The sequence below is a fragment of the Rhinopithecus roxellana genome, chromosome 8, assembly GCF_007565055.1.
Source record: "Rhinopithecus roxellana isolate Shanxi Qingling chromosome 8, ASM756505v1, whole genome shotgun sequence".
Taxonomy (NCBI): domain Eukaryota; kingdom Metazoa; phylum Chordata; class Mammalia; order Primates; family Cercopithecidae; genus Rhinopithecus; species Rhinopithecus roxellana.
In genome coordinates, this window is record NC_044556.1 from 15,789,790 (window position 1) to 15,811,057 (window position 21,268).

Here is a 21,268-nt window from a genome sequence, read left to right on the forward strand (position 1 = left end):
TTCAAGCAATTCTCCTGCGTCAGCCTCCTGAGTACCTGGGGCTACAGTCATGCGCCACCATGCATGGCTAATTTTTTGTATTTTTAGTAGAGATGGGGTTTCACCATGCTGGCCAGGGTGGCCTCGAACTCCTTACCTCATGATCCACCCGCCTCGGCCTCCCAAAGTGATGGGATTACAGACTTGAGCCACCACGCCCGGCCGAGATTTTTTTCTTACCTGTCTTTGAATCTCAGCTTGTAGATTTCATCTGCCCCAAAGCTTTTTTCTGTCCCTGCACACACAGGCTGGATGTGATCCCTCCTTCCTCCAAATACTTAACATTCCTCTTCACAGCTGCCGTGGGCATTCGCATCCTCTGTGTTGTTTCCGAGTAACATGTTATGACATAGTCTGTGAGTGCCTTGTGGGACAGGATCCATCTCTATACTTGAATCTTGCCCATCCCTGTGCCAGGTCCACTTGGCTCACCTAGCTTTGCCCCTGCCCTGACTGCCTCTCCCCACAGGCTATATTGGCGTGGTGAACCGCAGCCAGAAGGATATTGAGGGCAAGAAGGACATCCGTGCAGCGCTGGCAGCTGAGAGGAAGTTCTTCCTCTCCCACCCGGCCTACCGGCACATGGCTGACCGCATGGGCACGCCACATCTGCAGAAGACGCTGAATCAGGTACTGCAAGGGTTTGCAGAGTAGTGTGCAGTGGCGTAGGCTGTGCACTGCACAATAGCTGCAGTCCTCACTGGCACTTGTTTCAGGCTAGAGCAGCAGTTGTTTTAGCAAAATAGGTTCAGTCCACATTTATTTGTGCTGTAATAAATGTGCTTGGCCAGGTGCAATGGCTCATGTCTGTAATCGCAGGACTTTGGGAGGCCAAGGCAGGAGGATCACTTGAGCCTAGGAGTTTGAGACCAGTCTGGGCAACATATGGAGACCCTATCTCTAGGAAAAATAGAAAAAAAGAGCTAAGCATGATGGCATATGCCTGTAGTTCCAGGTACTCAGGAGGCTGAAGCAGGAGGATCACTTGAGCCTGGAAAATCAAGACTTCAGTGAGCTATGTTCGTGCCACTGCATTCCAGCCTGGACAATAGAGTGAGACCCTGTTTCAAAAAATTAAATAAATAAATAAAAGAAATGTACTTGATTCAGGGTCTGGTGAAAAGCAGATGTTCAGTGACTTGGTGCTGCTACTATTACAACCATCACTGTTATTATTACCAATATTTTAAATACCATTGTAATTATTCAGTCATTTACCCAGAAGATTGTATGCATTGCGTGGGATTGGTGACAGGGGGTTCATAACTTTTTTATTTATTATTATTATGGTTTTTTTGGGAGACTCCATCACCTAAGCTAGTCTCACTCCATCACCTAAGCTAGAGTGATAGAGTGCAGTGGCATGATCTTGGCTCACTCCAACCTCCCCCTCCCAGGTTCAAGTGATTCTCCTGCTTCAGCCTCCTGAGTAGCTGGGATTACAGGCATGTGCCACCACACCTGGCTAATTTTTGTATTTTTAGTAGAGATGGAGTTTCACCATGTTGGCCAGGCTGGTCTTGAACTCCTGAGCTCAAGTGATCCACCTGCGTCAGCCTCCCGAAGTGCTGAGATTACAAGCATGAGCCACCATGCCTGGCCTATCGTTCTCTTCTTATAAGTAATATATTCACAGGGTGCATAAACAGAAATGGTATTAAAAGCTATACAGTGGGCCAGTGCATGGTAGCAGGGGCAAGATGTTCCTCTGTGCTGTTTTCAAACACTTTCCAGGATGGCAGCAGGGCCTCAGCAGCACTCCAGGAGTCATCTTTTCACGCACATATGGGGGCACACAGTGTCCACACGAGAGCAGGTTCCTGTCCTTGTGGAAGGCATAATTCTAATGAGGGAGACTGACACCAAACAAACCACCAGATAAATGCACAATCAAGAATCCAGTAGGGGCGGGGGCCAGGAAAAGAGCCGCCCAAAGAAGGCAGCTCAGGAGAGCAAAGAGGGAAGTCAGTATCTAGAGGGAGGGGCCCACCAGGAGAGGAAGCTGGGGTCTGCCTGCAAACGGGAGTAGGGAGAGGAAGGGAAGTAAAACTTCACAGCTGGCTGGGTCCTCCTCAGAGCCAGCAGCAAAAAGCCCAGCTGGCGGCCAGGGAGCCTGGAGGGGGCTCAGCCTCCTTTTACGTGGGGTGCTTCCCAGAGCAGCAGTGCCCTTTCCTCTCCATTTGCTCATGGCTTAAGTGCAGTAGTATCCTGTCAGAGACCAAGGGAAGGCCAGCGTAGCTCCCTGCCTTTCTAGGCAGCCCACACAGACGGGGGTCCATGGCCAGGGCTGCAGGGCAGGGATCCCTGGTCAAGGAGATCTTTGGGGTACCCCACTAGCTCCATGCCATAGATGTGAGGTTCCTTCATGCCTCTTTTCTAGTTCGCTACTTTTTATTTTATTTTTATTTTTTTGATGATTTTTTTTTTTTTTTTTTTTGAGATAGAGCCTCACTGTGTTGCCCAGGCTGGAGTGCAGTGGCGTGATCTCAGCTCACTCCAACCTCCATCTCCCAGGTTCAAGTGATTCTCGTGCCTCAGGCTCCCAAGTAGCTGGGATTACAGGTGTGCGCCACCACACTTAACTAACTTTTGTATTTTTAGCAGAGACAGGGTTTCACCACATTGGCCAGGCTGGTCTCCATCTCCTGATCTCAGGTGATCCGCCTGCCTCAGCCTCCCAAAGTGCTGGGATTACAGGCGTGAGCCACTGTACCCAGCCCAGCCTTTTTTATTTCTCGACCCCCACCCCAAGATGGAGTCTCCCTCTCTCCCAGGCTGGAGTGCAGTGGCGCAATCTCGGCTCACTGCAAGCTCCGCCTCCTGGGTTCACGCCATTCTCCTGCCTCAGCCTCCTAAATAGCTGGGACTATAGTCATCTGCCACCATGCCCGGCTAATTTTTTTTTTTTTTTTTTGTATTTTTAGTGGAGATGGGGTTTCACCGTGTTAGCCAGGATGGTCTCGATCTCCTGACCTCATGATCTGCCCGCCTTGGCCTCCCAAAGTGCTGAAATAACAGGCGTGAGCCACCGCCCCCGGCCCATACCTGGCCGTTTGATGATTTTTCTCTGTTGTCCAGGCTTTTTGATGCATTTTACTCTGTTGTCCAGGCTGGATTGCAGTGACACAAACACGGCTCATTGCATCCTCAGCCTCCTGTACTCAAGCAATCCTTTTGCCTTAGCCTCCTGAGTAGCTGGGACTATAGGCGGGTGCTGCCACACTGAGCTAATTTTGAAAAGTTTTTTATTTTTTGTAGAGAGAAGGTCTCACCATATTGCCTGGGTTGATCTCAAACTCCTATCCTGGAGTGATTTGTCTCATCCTCCCCAAGTGCTAGGATTACAGGTGCAAACCACTGCACTCAGCCTTGATGAACACTTGCTAAATTCTTCTCTATTGTAGGACAGATGGCAGAACTCTACTTTATACTTTTCAAGTATAGGCTGATTTTATGGCTTTGTTTTTTTTTTTTTGTCTTTTAAATTTTTAAATTAAAAAAATTTTTTTTTTTTTGAGAGAGAGTGTCGCTCTGTCACCCAGGCTAGATAGAGTGCCATGGTGTAATCTCGGCCCACTGCAACCTCCACCTCCCGAGTTCTTTCTCAGCCTGCCGAGTAGCTGAGACTACAGGTGCCCACCATCACACCTAGATAATTTTTGTATTTTTTGGTAGAAACGGGTTTTATTGTGTTGGCCAGGCTGGTCTCAAACTCTTGATCTTAAGTGATGCTTCTGCCTCAGCCTCCCAGAGTGCTGGGATTACAGGTGTGTGCCACCGCGCTTGGCCCACATTTGTCTATTCTGAATCTTTCTTGCTTCTCTCTGTAGATGCAGATGCAGCCAGGGAGCTCATCTTAAGTGTGTTCTGCTCCTTTTCTGGGGAGATCTTTCCGTCTTAGTTTGTAGGGCCTGTCCCCGTGTGTGTTCATTGGCCCCCGTGTTCCGTGGTCTGGATGGACTGTCCTTGCAAGCATTTGCATGTCCCTAAGGCATTGATATGCCCAGTGCCTGATGTCAGTCCCACGGGCTGTTTGTAGCCTCTTAAACTCATGAGCAGCTCTGTACCGTCTCCTTTCCCAGACACGAGTGTGTCTGTGGCTTGATATATCTGTTGCTGTCTCAAGGCTGTGTGATGTGCTGGCCTCATAGTGGCACCCTGGCGTTGGCCCTTGGTGGGGGGAGTATGCCTGCCACCCCCTGGTCTCCTGCCCATGCCACCCTTTCTGATCTCTGACCACTCTCCTGCAGCAACTGACCAACCACATCCGGGAGTCGCTGCCAGCCCTGCGTAGCAAACTACAGAGCCAGCTACTGTCCCTGGAGAAGGAGGTGGAGGAGTACAAGAACTTCCGGCCCGACGACCCTACACGCAAAACCAAAGCCCTGCTGCAGTACGTACCCCGGCACCCGCCCCCACCACCAGCCTGGCTCCTACCTTCCATCAGCCACAGGGCCCCCTAGACTGGGCATCACTCATCACTTGTCCACTCATTCATTCAGCAGACACATGCTGCAAGCCTTCTGTGTGCCAGGCTCCATCCTAAGCACGGCAGTCGCCCCAGTGGACAGGAGAGGTGTCCATCCCTGCCCCCTGGAGTGCTCAGAATGGGGGGAAGTGGGACGAATGGGACAAAAAATAAGAAAGAAAATGTACAGTGTATTAAATGTCAAATTATGAAAGTGGTGCTAGTGTGGGAGTCGTCGGGAACAGCCTCCTTTAGAAGGGGAGCGTTGGCCGGCCAGGTGCGGTGGCTCACGCCTATAATCCCAGCACTTTGGGAGGCCAAGGTGGGCGGATCACCTGAGGTCAGGAGTTCGAGACCAGCCTGATCAACATGGTGAAACCCCATCTCTACTAAAATTGCAAAATTAGGCCAGGCGCGGTGGCTCATGCCTGTAATCCCAGCACTTTGGGAGGCCGAGGTGGGCGGATCACAAGGTCAGGAGATCGAGACCATCCTGGCTAACGTGATGAAACCCCATCTCTACTAAAAAAAAATACAAAAAATTAGCCGAGCATGGTGGTGGGTGCCTGTGGTCCCAGCTACTCGGGAGGCTGAGGCAGGAGAATAGCATGAACCCAGGAGGTGGAGCTTGCAGTGAGCCAAGATTGCGCTATTGCACTCCAGCCTGGGCATCAGAGCGAGACTCCGTCTCAAAAATAAATAAATAAAAAATAAATAAATAGGCCGGGCGCAGTGGCTCACACCTGTAATCCCAGCACTTTGGGAGGCTGAGGCGGGCGGATCACGAGGTCAGGAGATCGAGACCATCCTGGCTAACACGGTGAAACCCTGTCTCTACTAAAAATACAAAAAAAGTAGCCGGGCGTGGTGGTGGGCGCCTGTAGTCCCAGCTACTCAGGAGACTGAGGCAGGAGAATGGCATGAACCCGGGAGGCAGAGCTTGCGGTGAGCCGAGATTGCGCCACTGCACTCCAGCCTCGGTGACAGAGCGAGACTCCGTCTCAAAAAATAAATAAATAAATAAAATTGCAAAATTAGCCAGGCATGGTGGTGCATGCCTGTAATCCTAGCTACTCAGGAGGCTGAGGCAGGAGAATTGCTTGAACCCGGGAGCGGAGGTTGCGATCAGCCGAGATCACGCCATTGCACTCCAGCCTGGGTGATAGGGCGAGGCTCCATCTCCAAAAAAAAAAAAAAGAGAAGGTGAGCGTTGGCCAGGCATGGTGGCTCACGCCTGTAATCCCAGTGTTTTGGGAGGCTGAGGCGGGAGGATCACTTGAGGTCCGGAGTTCAAGACCAGCTTGGCCAACATGGTGAAACCCTGTCTCTTCTGAAAATACAAAAATTAGCCAGCCATGGTGGCATTCTCCTGTAATCCCAGCTACTCAGGAGACTGAGGCAGGAGAATCACTTGAACCCAAGAGGCAGAGGTTTCAGTGAGCTGAGAACACATCACTGCACATCAGCCTGGGCGACAGAGTGAGCCTCTGTCTCAAAAAAAAAAAAAAAAAAGAAGTTGAATGTCAGGCGAAGACCTGAAGCAGGTGAGGGTGGGAGCCGTGTGGGATGAAGCCGGGCCAGTGCAAAGGCCCTGGGGTCAGGCATGTCAGAGGAGGACCGTGTGGCTGGATGGAGTGAGTGAGGGGAGGGGAAGGAGGTGATGGAGCAGGCTGTGCAGGGCCTTGTGGGGCCTCAGGGAGGACACTGGCTTTTGCTGTGAGTGAGGTGGGAGCCATGGATGGTTCTGAGCGCAGGAGGGTCAGGGCTGACTCAGGTGCTCACAGGCTCCCCTGGCTGCAGTGGGAGAAGAGACATGGGAGAGAGGGTGGGAGTCAGACCTTGGGTTAGGTCCCTCTCCGGCTTGGGCTCTTAAGATCCACCCCATGACTTGGTTGGTGCAGCTGCCTAGCTGTGAGGTTTGGGAGCAGATGTGCCCCTATAGTCCCAAATTCTCACTCAGGGACTCTTCTGCCTCTGACCTTTTGGCTTTGGGCCTATAAGGATCCCTGAGGCACTGGAACAGCTGGACCAGAGCAGGTGACAGGGACTCCTGGGTAGCTCATACTGCAGACGGTACCATGCATGAGGCACTTCCCACAGGGACAGCAGGAGGACACTGCCTCCTCTGGCCATCACAACCCTGGCATCCCCCCACCCCCTCTGCCAGGCAGCAGTGCATGGTCGTGGCCTCAGGGACCAGCGTCCTTTTATGCTCAGACATCCTTGACACAGCAGATAGTGGCCCTTTGCAGGCTTCAAGAGGAGATTCATAGCCGAGCATGGTGGTACATCCCTGTAATTCTAGCTACTCGGGAGGCTGAGGCAGGAGAATCGCTTTAACCCGGGAGGTGGATGTTACAGTGAGCCGAGATCATACCACTGCACTCCAGCCTGGGTGACAGAGCAAGACTCCGTCTCAAAAAAAAAAAAAAAACCAAACCAAAACCACAAGATTCAGCCTACTGGACTGAAGGAAGTGTTGTTGTGGAGGATTCAGCCTGAGGGAGGACCTGGGCCCGCTGGGTGACCACAGGCAGGTGACCGGACCTCTCTGAGCCTCATTTTCTGCACCTCTAAAGTGAGGGTCATAGCAGCTGTCATCTCACATGGCCATGGGGATAAACTGGCAGATTACAAGGTGCCTGTAATCCCAGCACATGGGGATGCCAAGGCAGGAGGATTGCTTGAAGCCAGGAGTTTGAGACCAGCCTGAGCAACAAAGTGAGATCCTGTCCCTATGAAATTAAAAAAAAAAGAAAAAAAAATTAGGCTGGGCACGATGGTTCACGCCTGTATTCCCAGCACTTTGAGAGGTCTAAGTGGGTGGATCACTTGAGGTCAGGAGTTCAAGACCACCCTGACCAACATGGTAAAACCCTGTCTCTATGAAAAAAATAAAAAAAATTAGCGAGGCGTGGTGGTGGGCGCCTGTAGTCCCAGCTACTTGGGAGGCTAGGGCAGGACGATCACTTGAACCTGGGAGGCAGAGGTTGCAGTGAGCCAAGATCACACCACTGCGCTCCAGCCTGAGCAGACAGAGCAAGACTCCAGCTCAAAAATAAATAAATAAATAAATAAAGTTAAATGCTATTTGTTAAGCCTGTGGCAGGACTGGGCCAGGAAATGCCCGTCACAAACAGTCCCTGTCCCCCGGGGCTTAGCACGTTACGTTATTTGTAACCGGTGCCTGGCAGGGCCCTCCCTGCCCAGGTAGTTTTGACATCACCATGGAGAAGTGCCACTGTTATCTGCGTCCCCTGTCAAGAGCTGGGCCTTCTCGATTTAGCATTTTACCTCAGGGTCCAAGGTCCTCATGCAGATATGGGCGGTCTTTCTCCGATCGCTCTTTACAAGAGAATGGGAATTACGGTAATAGACATCCCTCAGCCCCTGAATTCTGCACTTGGCTTTTCTCTTCTTGTTAAAGCAAAGCCTGGAGCCTTCTGTCTCCACCTGGTGCAGCCCACAGACTGTTCATGTATCCCAGTGCCCATAGGGGACACCTAGGGGTTTGCTTGTTTTTTTTTTTTGCATTAACAGATGCCTGTAAGTTCATCTGTGACTGTACAGGCGAGGATTCCTGCAGGGCAGAGACCCCAGCAGAGGGGTTAAGGAACGTACGTACGTGTTTAAAATTGATTTTTTCATTTTATTTTATTTATATATTTGGTGGGTTTTTTTTTGTTGTTTTTTTCCTGAGATGACGTCTCGCTCTGTCACCCAGGCTGAAGCTCAGTGGCATGATCTCAGCTCACTGCAACCTCCTGGGTTCAAGCAATTATCCTGTCTCAGCCTCCTGAGTAGCTGGGATTACAGGCACGCGCCACCATGCCCAGCGAATTTTTGTATTTTTAGTAGAGACAGGGGTTTTCCCATGTTGGCCAGGCTGGTTTCGAACTCCTGACCTCAGGTGATCTGCCCACTTCGGCCTCCCAAAGTGCTGGGATTGTAGGCATGAGCTCCCACACCCGGCCCTCATGTATTTGTTTTTGAAACAGGGTCTTGCCTTGTTGCCCAGGCTAGAGTGCAGTGGTGCAATCCTGGCTCACCTCTTGGGCTCAGGTGATCCTCCCACCACAGTCTCCCAAGTAGCTGGGAATAATACAGGTATGCGCCACCATGCCTGGCTAATTTTTGTATTTTTGTAGAGACAAAGTCTCACTATGTTACTAAGAGCACATTCCGAGGTACAGGGGGGCAGGATTAAACCCGAATTCCATGGGGCACCGACCAGCCAGTCACAATTGTCTAGAATGCTCTGATTGTGCGGCAAGGGTTGGGCCCGTAAATCACCTACAGGGCCCCCAGGAGGCTGGTGCCCAGGTGTGCTTTGTCCCCTGTGGCTGAGAGCAGGTCTCCAGAGTCTCCATCCTTGCCCAAACCCCTCCCCAGTCTGTTGTCTGTCATTAGTTGAGGGCTGTGCCTTTGCCAACCTTGGTCCTGGTTTGGTCCACAATTCAAATTCTCCATTCCAGGCCATGTGCGGTGGCTCACGCCTGTAATCCCAGCACTTTGGGAGGCCAGTATGGGCAGATCACTTGAGGTCAGAAGATTGAGACCAGCCTGGTCAACATGCCAAAACCCCATTTCTCCTAAAAACACAAAAATCAGCTGGGCGTGGTGGCGGGCACATGCAATCCCAGCTACTGGGGAGGCTGAGGCAGGAGAATCGCTTGAACCCAGGAGGCGGAGGTTGCAGTGACCCGAGATTGCACCACTGCACTCTAGCCTGGGCGATAGAGCGAGACTCCATCTCAAAAAAACGAAAACAAAAACAAATTCCCCATTCCAGGTGAAGCATTAATGTAGGCCTTCGTGTGTGTCCTGGAAGGAAATTAAATGTGCGCACCCTTTGCTTCATGTGAGGAAAGAGATTTTGGGAATCTGGGCAGCTTGTGCTTGCCCTTCCCACTTGGGGTATGAAGGGAGACCCCCCTTTCTTTGGCAACCCAGCCTTGGTGGCCCTGGCCGTGGTCACCATTGAGCAGCTCCCCTTTAGGGGCAAGTCTCCAGGTACTTCAGTAGATCATGAATTTCGGGGGTGAAACTGATGAGGGGAGACAGCCCAGTACACTAGGGAGAGCAGTTAGGAATGCTTAGGAAAACCAAACGCTAACAAAATCATCTTACTTTTTTACTATTCACGGTGCCTATAAGCAATGCTGAGAGACTCTTTTTAAGGGCCAGGCCTGATCTAAGCAATTTACGAAGAAAAGTTTTCTTTCTTTTTTTTTTTTCCTTTTTTTTGAGACAGGGTTTCACTCTGTCTCGCCCAGGCTAGAGTGCGGTTGTACAATCTTGGCTCACTGCATCCTCTGCCGCCCAGGTTCAAGCGGTTCCCCTACCTCAGCCTCCCAATTAACCAGGACTAGAGGCATGCACCACCACACCCAGCTAATTTTTGTATTTTCAGTAGAGATGGGGTTTCGCCATGTTGTCCAGGCTGGTCTCAAACTCCTGGGCTTAGGTGATCTGCCTGCCTCAGCCTCCCAAAGTGCTGGTATTGTAGGCGTGAGCCACTGTGTCCAGCGTTTTTTTTTTTTTTTTTTTTAATAAAATGAGGGCTCACTGTGTTGCCCAGGGTGGTCTCGAACTCCCAAATTAAAGCCCTCCTCTCACCTTCTCACCTCAGCATCCTAAAGTGCTAGTATTACAGGCGTGGGCCAACGCACTCGGCCAAGAAAGCATTTTAACTTCTGTGAAACCAGGTGTCTTTGCAGAATCACCATTCATGGCAGCATTTTTTCTTTTTTTGCGGACACACAAAATAACAGTGCATTTTAGGATCAGTGACTTCTTGGAGGTAATGAGATCTAGAAACATCTTCAGTCCCCACGAAGGAGGTAGATGTTCTTACCCTCAATCCATTTTGGAGATGAGGAATCGGAGGCTTAGAGGGACAAAGTCCTGTCCAAGGCCTTACATCCCATCAGTGGGGTAGGACCAACCCCAGCAGGCTGGGAGGTGGCGGGAACCTGCAGAAGTACCTGAATTGTGCGGAAGTGGCTACCTTTCCTTCCCAGCATCCTGCAAATCAAGTTGCATCCTGCACATCAGGGCAGAGGTGCTGAGCTTTGACTCCTGAACTCTCCTGTCTTCTGCAAAGTGGGAGGAATAAGTGGGCCTTCTTTGATTGAATGGGTGAATAATCGAAACAAGCTTAGCTTGAGCCTGACTCATAGCCAGCATTTGCCATTGGGAGCTCTTGAACTTGGTTTATTTGTTTTAACATAGACAGAAGACATTTTGCTGCTGAAAAATGGTGAAAGAACAGTAATTTGGCTTGACTTGGAACATCATTCCAGAGCAGTGTGGAAACCTCTGCTTTGATGCTTGCTTTTTCCTTTTCCTCATAGGATGGTCCAGCAGTTTGGGGTGGATTTTGAGAAGAGGATCGAGGGCTCAGGAGATCAGGTGGACACACTGGAGCTCTCCGGGGGCGCCCGAATCAATCGCATCTTCCACGAGCGGTTCCCTTTTGAGCTGGTGAAGGTAGCGCCCCGGGGGCTGGGCCCTCCTGTCTCTGGTCAGGCACCCTCCTGCTGGCCTCCAGCCAGGCCTCCTCCCAGGCAATTAGGTCTCAAGCTCCTACCTCTAGGCCTGAACCTGTGGTGGGCAGGGTGTGGCCTGGATGAGATGTCCCCATGGCCTTCCTTTCCCGACACTAAGCTTTGAGGTTTTGGGTAGAACAATATGAAAACCCCTGTGTTTTTCCTCTGACAAAAGCCAATGTACATTCTTTGCAAAATACATAGAAAATACAGATAAATTTACATGAGAAGATGACCCTAGCGTATCATTGAAGAATGGAAGGAAATAGACATTGGAGCCAGCATGTGCAATATAGCACTCAGCTGATATATACAACATCCTTATGTATGAAACTGAACACGGATGTCTACAAGTGTTTCTTTGTATTTGCAAGGATGTTTGCAAAAATGTCAGCCCTTTGTGCTAGGATTTAGGACTTCTTTTTCCTCTTTTTTTTTTTTTGTGATTTGCTTGAAGTTTTATACTGTTTACAATAAGCACATAGCATTTTTTTATTTTTTTTATTTTTTTTTTATTTTTATTTTTATTTTTTTTTTTATTTTTTTTGAGACGGAGTCTCGCTCTGTCACCCAGGCTGGAGTGCAGTGGCCGGATCTCAGCTCACTGCAAGCTCTGCCTCCCGGGTTCACGCCATTCTCCTGCCTCAGCCTCCGGAGTAGCTGGGACTACAGGCGCCCGCCACCTCGCCCGGCTAGTTTTTTGTATTTTTTAGTAGAGACGGGGTTTCACCGTGTTAGCCAGGATGTATTTTTTTATTTAAAAAAAAAAACAGTAGTTTTTTAAAATCAGAGGAGCAAGAGCAAATGTAGTGGCTCACGCCTGTAATCTGTGGGATGCCAAGGGGGGCTGATCACTTGAGCCCAGGAGTTCAAGACCAACCTGGGCAACATGGTGAAACCTCATCTCTACTAAAAATACAAAAAGTATCCAGGTGTGGTGGCATGTGCCTATAGTCCCAGCTTCTTGGGAGGCTAAGGTAGGAGAATTACTTGAGCCCAGGAGGCAGAGGATGCAGCAGTGAGCCAAGATCGCACCACCACACTCCAGCCTCAGTGACAGAGCCAGACCCTATCTCAAAAAAAAAAAAAAAAAAAAGAAAAAGAAAAAACCAGGTGTGGTAGTGCATACTGATAGTCTGAAAAATCTAAGTTCACATGAATTTATATTCCCACCAATATAATGAGAGTGTTGGTTTCATGTCATGCTTTCTGAAACTGGGTCTTAATTAATTTGTTTGTTTTTACTTTTTTTGAGACAGGGTCTTGCTCTTCCACCCAGGCTGGAGTGCAGTGGTGCAATCACAGCTCACTGTAGCTTCAACCTCCTGGGCTCGGATGATCCTCCCACCTCAGCCTCCCAAGTAGCTGGGACTATAGATGTGCACCAGCCCACCTGGCCAATTTTTGTATTTTTAGTAGAGGTGGGGTCTCACTATGTTGCCCAGGCTGGTCTCAAACTCCTGGGCTCAAGCCATCTGCCTGCCTTGGCCTCCCAAAGTGCTGAGATTACAGGTGTCAGCCACTGTATCTGGCCGGTTTTCAATTTTTTTGTAAAATTTTGACGAGTTAAATATTCCGCCTTGTGAATATAGCCGCACGTGGGAGAGAATGTCCCCAGATGCACGCCTGCCATGGGGGCGCCCCAGGTACCTCCATGCATGTGCTTGATTTCTCTTCTCAGATGGAGTTTGATGAGAAGGACTTACGACGGGAGATCAGCTATGCCATTAAGAACATCCATGGAGTCAGGCAAGTTCCATGAGGAGAGCCACCACTGTCCCTTCCTCTCTGCGGTGCCACCCCCCAGCTAATTGGGTCGCCCAAACCTCTGAGCCCCTAATCGTTAGGCCTTAAGAGGGCTCTTGGATGGTTTTCAGTAGCTCCGAGCCCCTCCCTGTGGGTCTCCAAGGGCACGTGAGGGTGGATGTGTCTCAGTCCTGCGTCTGTCGCAGGTTTCAGGGCTGTCCGTGGCTCCTGATGAAACAGGGCTTGGTTCCTGCCCAGTCGGTTGGTGTGAACTTCATGCTAAACTAAGAAAGCTCACTGCAGATGTGCCTGGGGAGGGGCGGGGCGGCACTGAATCAGGGTTTTGGGAAGCCAGCATGAGTCCCCATCACGGGTTCCTTGTGAGCCTCTTGGGTCCCCTCCTTATTCTAACAAAGGTAGTCGCTGCAGGTGTCTGCCCTTCCATCGCCGTGGGGTCCTCGGGTCACCCTGAGGGTTTCCGGGCAGTGGACTCAGGCGTCCAGCCCCACACATGATGCAACCTTTGTTCCTTGTTGGGGACCCGGCCAGGGCCGATGAAATTGCTGACCATGCTTTGTTTCTCTCTGACTTATCTCCCCTGCCCCCGGGTCTGGATGGTTTCAGGACTGGGCTTTTCACCCCGGACTTGGCATTCGAGGCCATTGTGAAAAAGCAGGTCGTCAAGCTGAAAGAGCCCTGTCTGAAATGTGTCGACCTGGTTATCCAGGAGCTAATCAATACAGTTAGGCAGTGTACCAGTAAGGTATTGCTCCCTCGGCAGGGTGACTCCTGACCTTGTGGAAACGGGGGTACGGGGGTTTGGTATCAGGCTCCCAGCGCCTCATCGGCCCCCACTGGTTTCTTTTCTCCCCATATCGCTTCGTGTCTGTGAACTTGGCCTCTCCCCAGAGGCTGGGACAGGAGCATGTCGGCCTGGGCCCAACAGGGGAGTGCCAGGCCTCCTGGACTGGCCAGATAGATGCACAGTTGTCCCTGGGACCCTGATACCAAGCCTAGCATGTGTCTGATGAAATTGGGGTTTCACTGGGCTGTTGCTTTGCTGCTTCCTGGGAAGCAGAGAGGGACCCCCCGCGTCAACTGCTGGAGGCTGAGCTCCTTGAAGCTCCCTGGCTGTCACCCCTTCTTGACCAATGCCCGGCATTCTCAGAATTCCCTGAAGCCACCGACTTCTCTGTCCCTCAGCTCCGGGAAAGGCCTGAATGCCAGAGACATAATGAGAGCCAGCTGGGCTCCTAAGTGCCCTTGCCACACCCTGCACCCCATGCTGTCCCCCAGGGGCAGCCCATTTTTGGATCCACTCAGTCACAGTGCCTCAATGCACCCTCGATGAGCCACTGCCTCCATTCGGCAGGACACGCCGGGCTCCCCCAACCCGCTCCAACGCCGCGGGCCTGGTTCCCAGGGCAGCACGCTTTGGCCAAGCAGCTGAAATGCCTCCCAGTGGGCAGTCTGTGCTTGCGCGACCATAGTGTCCCCAGCGCTCCGGGTTGCCAGGGAATTTCTGCTTGAGCCCCTCTGTTCTCAGTCTGGAAAAGCCCACATTTGCTGCTTAAGCTTCTTCAATTAGAAAAGGGAGGGGGAAAACAGCCCAAACAGGTTGGAAAATGCTCATCCTAGAGCCAGGTGTCATGGACATGAACGTTAGAGGCCTCCGCACACCTTGGCTGGCTGTCTGTGCAATGACAACCCCCCGTGGCCCTTCTGTAACTACACCCCAGACCGAGCCCACACCCCCAAACCCCAGACCTCCTTGATCCGAAGCAGCTTCCGGGGCAAATGCGGGCGCAGGCTCCCCCGTGCATGGACTAATCAGATGACTCGTTTCTTCTCTTCTCTCTGTCTCCTGTCCTGCGTGTGTGGCCTGCACTGTCCCTGGGTGTCTTTCTGCCTCGTCCTGCCCTCCGCATGACCCAGGACGGGGCTCTTCACCCCCGACATGGCCTTTGAAGCCATTGTGAAAAAACAGATTGTAAAACTCAAAGAGCCGAGTTTGAAGTGTGTTGATCTCGTGGTCTCAGAGCTGGCCACGGTCATTAAAAAGTGTGCCGAGAAGGTAACAGGTTTCATTCTCACCTCCGCATTTATCCCCTTCCTCCCCCTCCATGTGTTAGTCTCAACCTGAGCATCTGGAAAATTCAGCCTCGGCAGGAACCCCCTTCCCCGTACCAGTTGTCACTGAGATGTCGCCACGTTGCATTGGCAGATGGAATGGGGGCAGTGGCATTGCACACGCGTTGTGGCTGCCCATGGGGGCGGTCAGCCTTTGATGGTGTCAAACGCATCGCATTTACTAAGCAGTGCCCTTTCCTGGAACCCCTAGAGAAAGGGGTTTCCCAGCCAGCACCAAAACAGCAAAACACAGGAAACACATCGTCAGTGTAGCCCTGCGTGTTCTCATGGTCTAGGCCACCTGAGAGTAACCTTTCCATTTTCCCCAACTCATGGGCTTGACCCAGACTGCAGAAGATGGCACTCCCCTGTGCATGAGGTCTGGTTAAGTTGGTGCTGCAGAGGAAGCCCGGGGAGGTGGGTGCATTTGCGGAGTGGGTGCCACAGATACAGCGATCAGGAGTGGTTCTCTGCAAGGAGTTCCCACCGAGGCTGATGGCCCAGATGCCCCCCTTACCATTCTAGAACAGAAGCTACTCACTCATGCTGGCGAGGCCCTTCCTGCTCTCACCCGGTGCTGGGCAGGAGAGGGGGGTGCCCTGAAGCCCTGGGTGGCAAACATGCCCCAGCTTTTCTGCTTTCATGCCGCCTCCTGCCTCCTGGCCGCTGGCTGGAAAAGCAGCTCTGCTCTCTTGCTCTCTCCGGTCCACAGCGCCCCCACTCTTCTGCTCTTAGCTCCCAGCTGGACTCACTGGGGGCCAGGAGCAAGGTGTGGGCTCGGTGGGCCCCCTCATATCTCATTCCCCACCTCCCTCCACATTTTTTACCTGTGTGGTTCGTGTTGCTTCCCGTGCCACGAGGACCCCGCCAACGCAGCCACTCTGCTTGTTCCCCCAGCTCAGTTCCTACCCCCGATTGCGAGAGGAGACAGAGCGAATCGTCACCACTTACATCCGGGAACGGGAGGGGAGAACCAAGGACCAGGTACTGGCCTTTTGTCTTCTTTATTGGGTATAATTTACATGCAGTAAATGTCAACTGTACTGTTCTGTGCGTGCTGACAGCTGCATATGGCAAAGTAACCCTCACCTCAATCAAGATATGGAGCGAGCGGTTCTATCACCTCTTAAAATCCCTGTCCCTATGCCTCTTTGTAGTCAACCCCTCAAAAACCCACAGGCCAGGCTGGGTGTAGTAACTCACGCCTATAATCCAGCACTTAGGGAGGCTCAGGCAGGAGGATCGCTTGAGCCCAGGAGTTCGAGACCAACCTGGGCAACATAGCAAGACCTTGTCTCTACAAAAACATTAAAAAATTAGCCAGGCCTGGTGGCACATGCCTGTGGTCCCAGCTCCTTGGGAGGCTGAGGTGGGAGGATCCCTTGAGCCCACAAGATCAAGGCTTCAGTAAGTTATGGTCATGCCGTTGCTCTCCAGCCTGGGAGAAAGAGCAAGACCCTGTCTCTTAAAAAAAGCAGCAGCAAAGGAAATCCCCAGGTCCTGGCCACCACCAGTCTGCTCCCTATCCTATAGTCTTTCCAGTGGACTCCCACAGTGTGAGGCCCATTGACTCTTGACTCCCTTCCTGCCTCCCTTCTTCCCTCCCTCCCTCCCCTCGGTGTCGTGCATTTGGGAGCCAAGCCTGTTGTTTGTTGTATCTGCAGTTTGCTGTCTTGATCACTAAGCAGTCTTTCAGGGAATAGATGGAGCACAGCATGGGCCTTCACTTGCCTGCTGGAGGGTGTTTGGGATGCTTTTTGTGGTGTGTGTGTGTGTGTGTGTGTGTGTTCTGTCGTCCAGGCTAGGGTGCAGTGGCACGATCTCGACTCACTGCCACCTCCACTTCCCAGGTTCAAGGAATTCTCATGCCTCAGCCTTCCAAGTAGCCAGGACTACAGACATATGCCACTACACCCACCTAATTTTTGTATTTTTACTAGAGACAGATTTTCACCATGTTGGCCAGGCTGGTCTTGAACTCCTGACCTCAGGCAATCTGCCCGCCTCAGCCTCCCAAAGTGCTGGGATTATAGGCATGAGCCACCACACCCAGCCTACTTTTTCTGTTTCAGCATTTAACACTTTCTTGCAAAGGCTTGCAAGCACACACCCAAAGTGTCTGCCTCCCCCTGCAGCTGAGACTGTCACCCACTAAGCACTGTGCCATCCCTACACTCTTCTGCAGCCTCAGCCTCCCAAGTAGCTGGGATTACAGGAGTGCGCCATCACGCTTGGGTAATTTTTGTATTTTTAGTAGAGATGGGATTTTGCCATGTTGGCCAGGCTGGTCTTGAACTCCCGACCTCAAGTGATCCGTCTGCCTCGGCCCCCCCAAAGTGCTAGGATGACAGGTGTGAGCCACCGCTTCCGGATCTGTTTTGAGTCACTTTCTCTCAGTTGTTCTCTGTGTTCTTTTTACAACTGTTTGTTGAAACTGGAGCTTAATTAAGCCCTTGCTTGTTATGTCACTTTGTTTAAAATGGTCCTTCTCTACTTGCCATTGATGGGGGTGAAATCGGCTCATTGATCCTGCAGAGAGGCGCCCAGTTTTGATTTGGCCAATTGCTCCCTTAGGGCACCAGTGCACCTATGCCTCTGGCTGCTGTAGCTTGGAAATTGTATCAAAAGTCTGGAAGAGTCTGATACTTTTTGTTGTTACTGTTAGTGAGAATGCTGCTGGCCCTTCTACAGCCCCTGGTGCTCACCTGCCATGCTCCCGGGCCGGATCTGAGAGTGCTAGATTGAGGAGACTCAGGCCTTATTAAACCAGCCACACTTGCTCCCACAGATGGAGCACCCTGGCATTTTCCAGCAGGCCGACAAGTCTGGGTGCCTTGCCCTGCTTTATTCTCGGAAACTTGAAGGTGCTGTGAGGGGAAGTGACTGGCCCAGGGCCAGGGGAGTCCAGTGAGGAGCATCCGAGCCCCTCCTCCCCAGCAGCCTGGCCTGTTGTGAATGGGAGCCAAGCCAGTGAGCTGCCTGGATCCATGGTTGCCATAGACCAACTTCATCCTGGGCAGAGGACAAGAAACATGAGGGAGAGAGAGTTTCAGCAAGTGCAGTGGACTCGCAAGCCCTGCTCTTTACCTGAGACTTTACCTCTCTAGCTTAAATGTGTGTGTGTGCGTGTGTGCACACACGTGTGTGTTTTATTTTAGTGTTCATAGTTGGCCAAATTAGCTTCGCAGTTTTAATGCAGCACTTTGAACATGCCGGGCGCTAAAGACTTTACAGGGCAGGCGTGGTGACTCACGCCTGTAATCCTAGCACTTTGGGAGGCCAAGGTGGGCGTATTGCCTGAGCTCAGGAGTTCGAGACCAACCTGGTCAACAGGGTGAAAGCCCGTCTCTACTAAAATACAAAAAATTAGCCGGGTGGTGCAGTGTGTGCCTGTAGTCCCAGCTACTCGGGAGGCTGAGGCAGGAGAATTGCTTGAACCCAGGAGGCGGAGGTTGCAGTGAGCCGAGATTGCGCCATTGCACTCCAGCCTGGGTGACACAGCAAGACTCTGTCTCCGAAAAAGAAAAAGAGATTTTATAAGGCAGTGGCTTGCAGTGGCTCACACCTATAATCCCAGCACTTTGGGAGGCCGAGGCAGGAGGATCACTTGAGCCTAGGAGTTCAAGACCAGTCTGGGCAACATAGTGAGACCCTGCCTCTACAAAAAAAAAAAAAAAAAAAAAAAAAAAAAGGAAAATCAGCCAGGTGTGGTGGCACATGCCTGCGGCCCCAGCATCTTGGGAGGCTGAGGCAGGGGCGTTGCTTCAGCCCAGGTGTTTGATTGTTCTACTGCACTGCAGCCTGGGAGACAGAGTAAGTTCTTTTCTCAAAAAAAAAAAAAAAAAAAAAAAAAAAAAACAGGCACAGTGGCTCACGCTTGTAATCCCAGCACTTTAAGAGGCCAAGGCGGGCGGATCATGAGGTCAGGAGTTCGAGACCAGCCTGGCCAAGTCAGTGAAACCCTGTCTCTACTAAAAATGCATCAATTAGCTGGGCGTGATGGCAGGCACCTGTAATCCCAGTCATTTGGGAGGCTGAGGCAGGAGAATCACTTGAACCCAGGAGGCAGAGGTTGCAGTGAGCCCAGATCGTGCCACTGCATACCAGCTTGGGCGACAGAGTGAGTCTCGAAGAAAAAAAAACAAAAAACTGCCCATTATTAAACCCTTGGCAGTTGGGCCTCCTGTCACCCCATTCCACAGGTCAGTAACGTGAGACCCAGGGTCACATGGCCAGTTAGTGGCTCAATCAGGACTCCAGACCTTGGGGACAGTGACCCTGCCTATGACTGGCCCATTGGACTGCCTGGCTGTGCTCTGTTGTCCCAGGCTTTCTTGCCTGTGAGGGTGTGGGGAGTGCGACGCCAGCCCCCTGTTCTCCTGTCTGGGAAGCCTCCTGGTTCGCATGCCTTCCCTGCTGGCAAGACCAGGAAATGCTCCTGTCGCCACCGCCACTTACCAGGCTTGGCCCTATACTCACAGTGACCCCCGCTTTCCCCCAGATTCTTCTGCTGATCGACATTGAACAGTCCTACATCAACACGAACCACGAGGACTTCATTGGGTTTGCCAAGTAGGTACTTTTGGAGACAGTGGCTGGTCGGGCGGCACCAGTCCTTACTCTCAGATCCAAGGAGGTGATCGAGTTGGGATTCTCTGAGAGGGCGGGGGTCAGACAGTCTCTATTGGGGGTCCTGGGGTGAAGGCAGAGCCACCTGAGAATATCTGGACACTCTCCTGGGCTGATAGTGGTCCAATGTCCCAAACCAACGCGCCTTCTGTGGGGCATCCCTGTGGTTCGTTTAGGGAGAGGGCAGTGCTATGGTCAGACCTGCAGGGAGAGGGCAAAGCCAGCCAGCTGCTGCACCCCCTCTCCCACAGGACTTGTCAGAGCCTTTAGCGACCAGTGGGCAGCTTTTCCCAGACTCTGCCCCTTCATGGACAGCATCGCTGCTCTTTGGGAAGTGCTGCCTGGGGTCTCCCTTGCTTGAAGGCGTACAGTGTAAATTTAAACCAGAACTTTCCATGGCACCTAGATGAGGGCCCAGACTGGGGAGCTCTGATTTCAGCAGGATATCGCTATCAGTGCTAGTGGTCTTTGGCATCACCCGCCGATTCCTTCAGTCCCTCGGCGCGCCTGGGCCTCACTCAGATTGTTGGGGAGGCTCACGCAGGCCTTCCTGCCTGAGGCAGGCTGGATGGTGCCGCTGGTATGCCCTCTCGCGAGGCCCTGTGACAGAGCAGTGGGCAAACCCACACCCAGCTCGCCACCCTCAGAGGAAGGCCCCATGCAGGGAACCAACAGGGACACAGGCTGTTACGGCGTAGTGTGCTGGGTGGGGCCGTGCGGGGCCTGTGGAGGTCCAGAGGGCGGCCGTTGGGCCTGGCCTTGATGGGCCAGGCAGGCTTCCTAGGGGAGGGCCTCTAGAGCCAAATCTCAGGCTATGTGGTTACCGGATAGAACGTTTATTGGTGCACCTGACAAAGCTGATTGAGGATCTCTTCTGTGCTGGGCACCAGGTAGGTGAGGAGAAAGGAGGAAGGCAAAGAAAGGAATGAGGGCCTCATCAGAACCCCTCCTAGAGATGAGCTGAGGGCCCTGACTGGGCCTCCCCTGCCTGTGGGAGGCAGCTCCCAGCCCTGTGCTCCCGGCCGACGGGGGTGTGTGGGCTCACAGCGCTGGTCCCCATCTTTGGTTTGCTCACCTTGATGTCTCTGCTTCTCACACTTCATCCACAGTTCCTTCTCACAATCTCTCCTGTTTTTCCTTTGACCACTCCACTCTTTCCTCTGGATTCCTGGGCCTTCCCACTTACCCCAGCTGTTACTATACTGAGCAGCTGGTGACCTGGTGGGTATTGCCTGCTGTGTGCCTTTGCCCTGGTGTGTGAACGGGTACGCCCTGGCTGGGTGGCCCCAGCCCTGGGTGGGACGTCCCTGGGGCCTGCTGAAGAGCTATGGGATGCTGAAGAGCCAGGGCCAGCGTTGGGCCTCCGGGCCAGGACCTTGACCGCACCCGCTGTAGCCCCTGCTGTTTCAGAGCCTGCAGGCTGGGGAGGCGGAGTCCTTAAGCAAAGTGTCACAAGGATGATGAGAGTAGGAAGAGAGGGTAAGGGATAGGCTGTGGGAAAGGGGAGCCAGGGATGTGGCCTGGAGAGATCTTCCTGAAGAAGTCAGGTGAGGCAGGGGGCACCCCAGAGAATTGAACCTAGGGAAGGACGGCTACAAGACCAGGCAGGTGGAGATAAGAGAGCCAGAGGCCAGGCCCTGTCATCAGGAGGGCCCTGCAGGTCTGGGGAGGATTTTGGATTTTCCCCCAAGACACCAGGATGCTT

The 21,268-nt window shown here is 52.3% G+C and overlaps 1 protein-coding gene across 8 annotated transcripts in view; it reads left to right on the forward strand.

The window, feature by feature from the left end:
* Positions 1 to 21,268, forward strand: part of DNM2 (dynamin 2) — a 109,669-nt gene that overhangs the window by 64,410 nt on the left and 23,991 nt on the right. For 4 of the 8 annotated variants that reach the window (XM_010373746.2, XM_010373739.2, XM_010373741.2 and 1 more), the window contains exons 6-12: positions 509 to 669; positions 4,290 to 4,432; positions 10,864 to 10,999; positions 12,740 to 12,807; positions 13,429 to 13,567; positions 15,832 to 15,918; positions 19,436 to 19,506. In XM_010373746.2, coding sequence (XP_010372048.1) covers positions 509 to 669; positions 4,290 to 4,432; positions 10,864 to 10,999; positions 12,740 to 12,807; positions 13,429 to 13,567; positions 15,832 to 15,918; positions 19,436 to 19,506 — 805 coding nt within the window. Of the gene's footprint in view, positions 1 to 508; positions 670 to 4,289; positions 4,433 to 10,863; positions 11,000 to 12,739; positions 12,808 to 13,428; positions 13,568 to 14,739; positions 14,879 to 15,831; positions 15,919 to 19,435; positions 19,507 to 21,268 lie in introns of all 8 variants that reach the window. The other 4 variants (XM_010373740.2, XM_010373742.2, XM_010373744.2 and 1 more) reach the window with 1 other exon arrangement.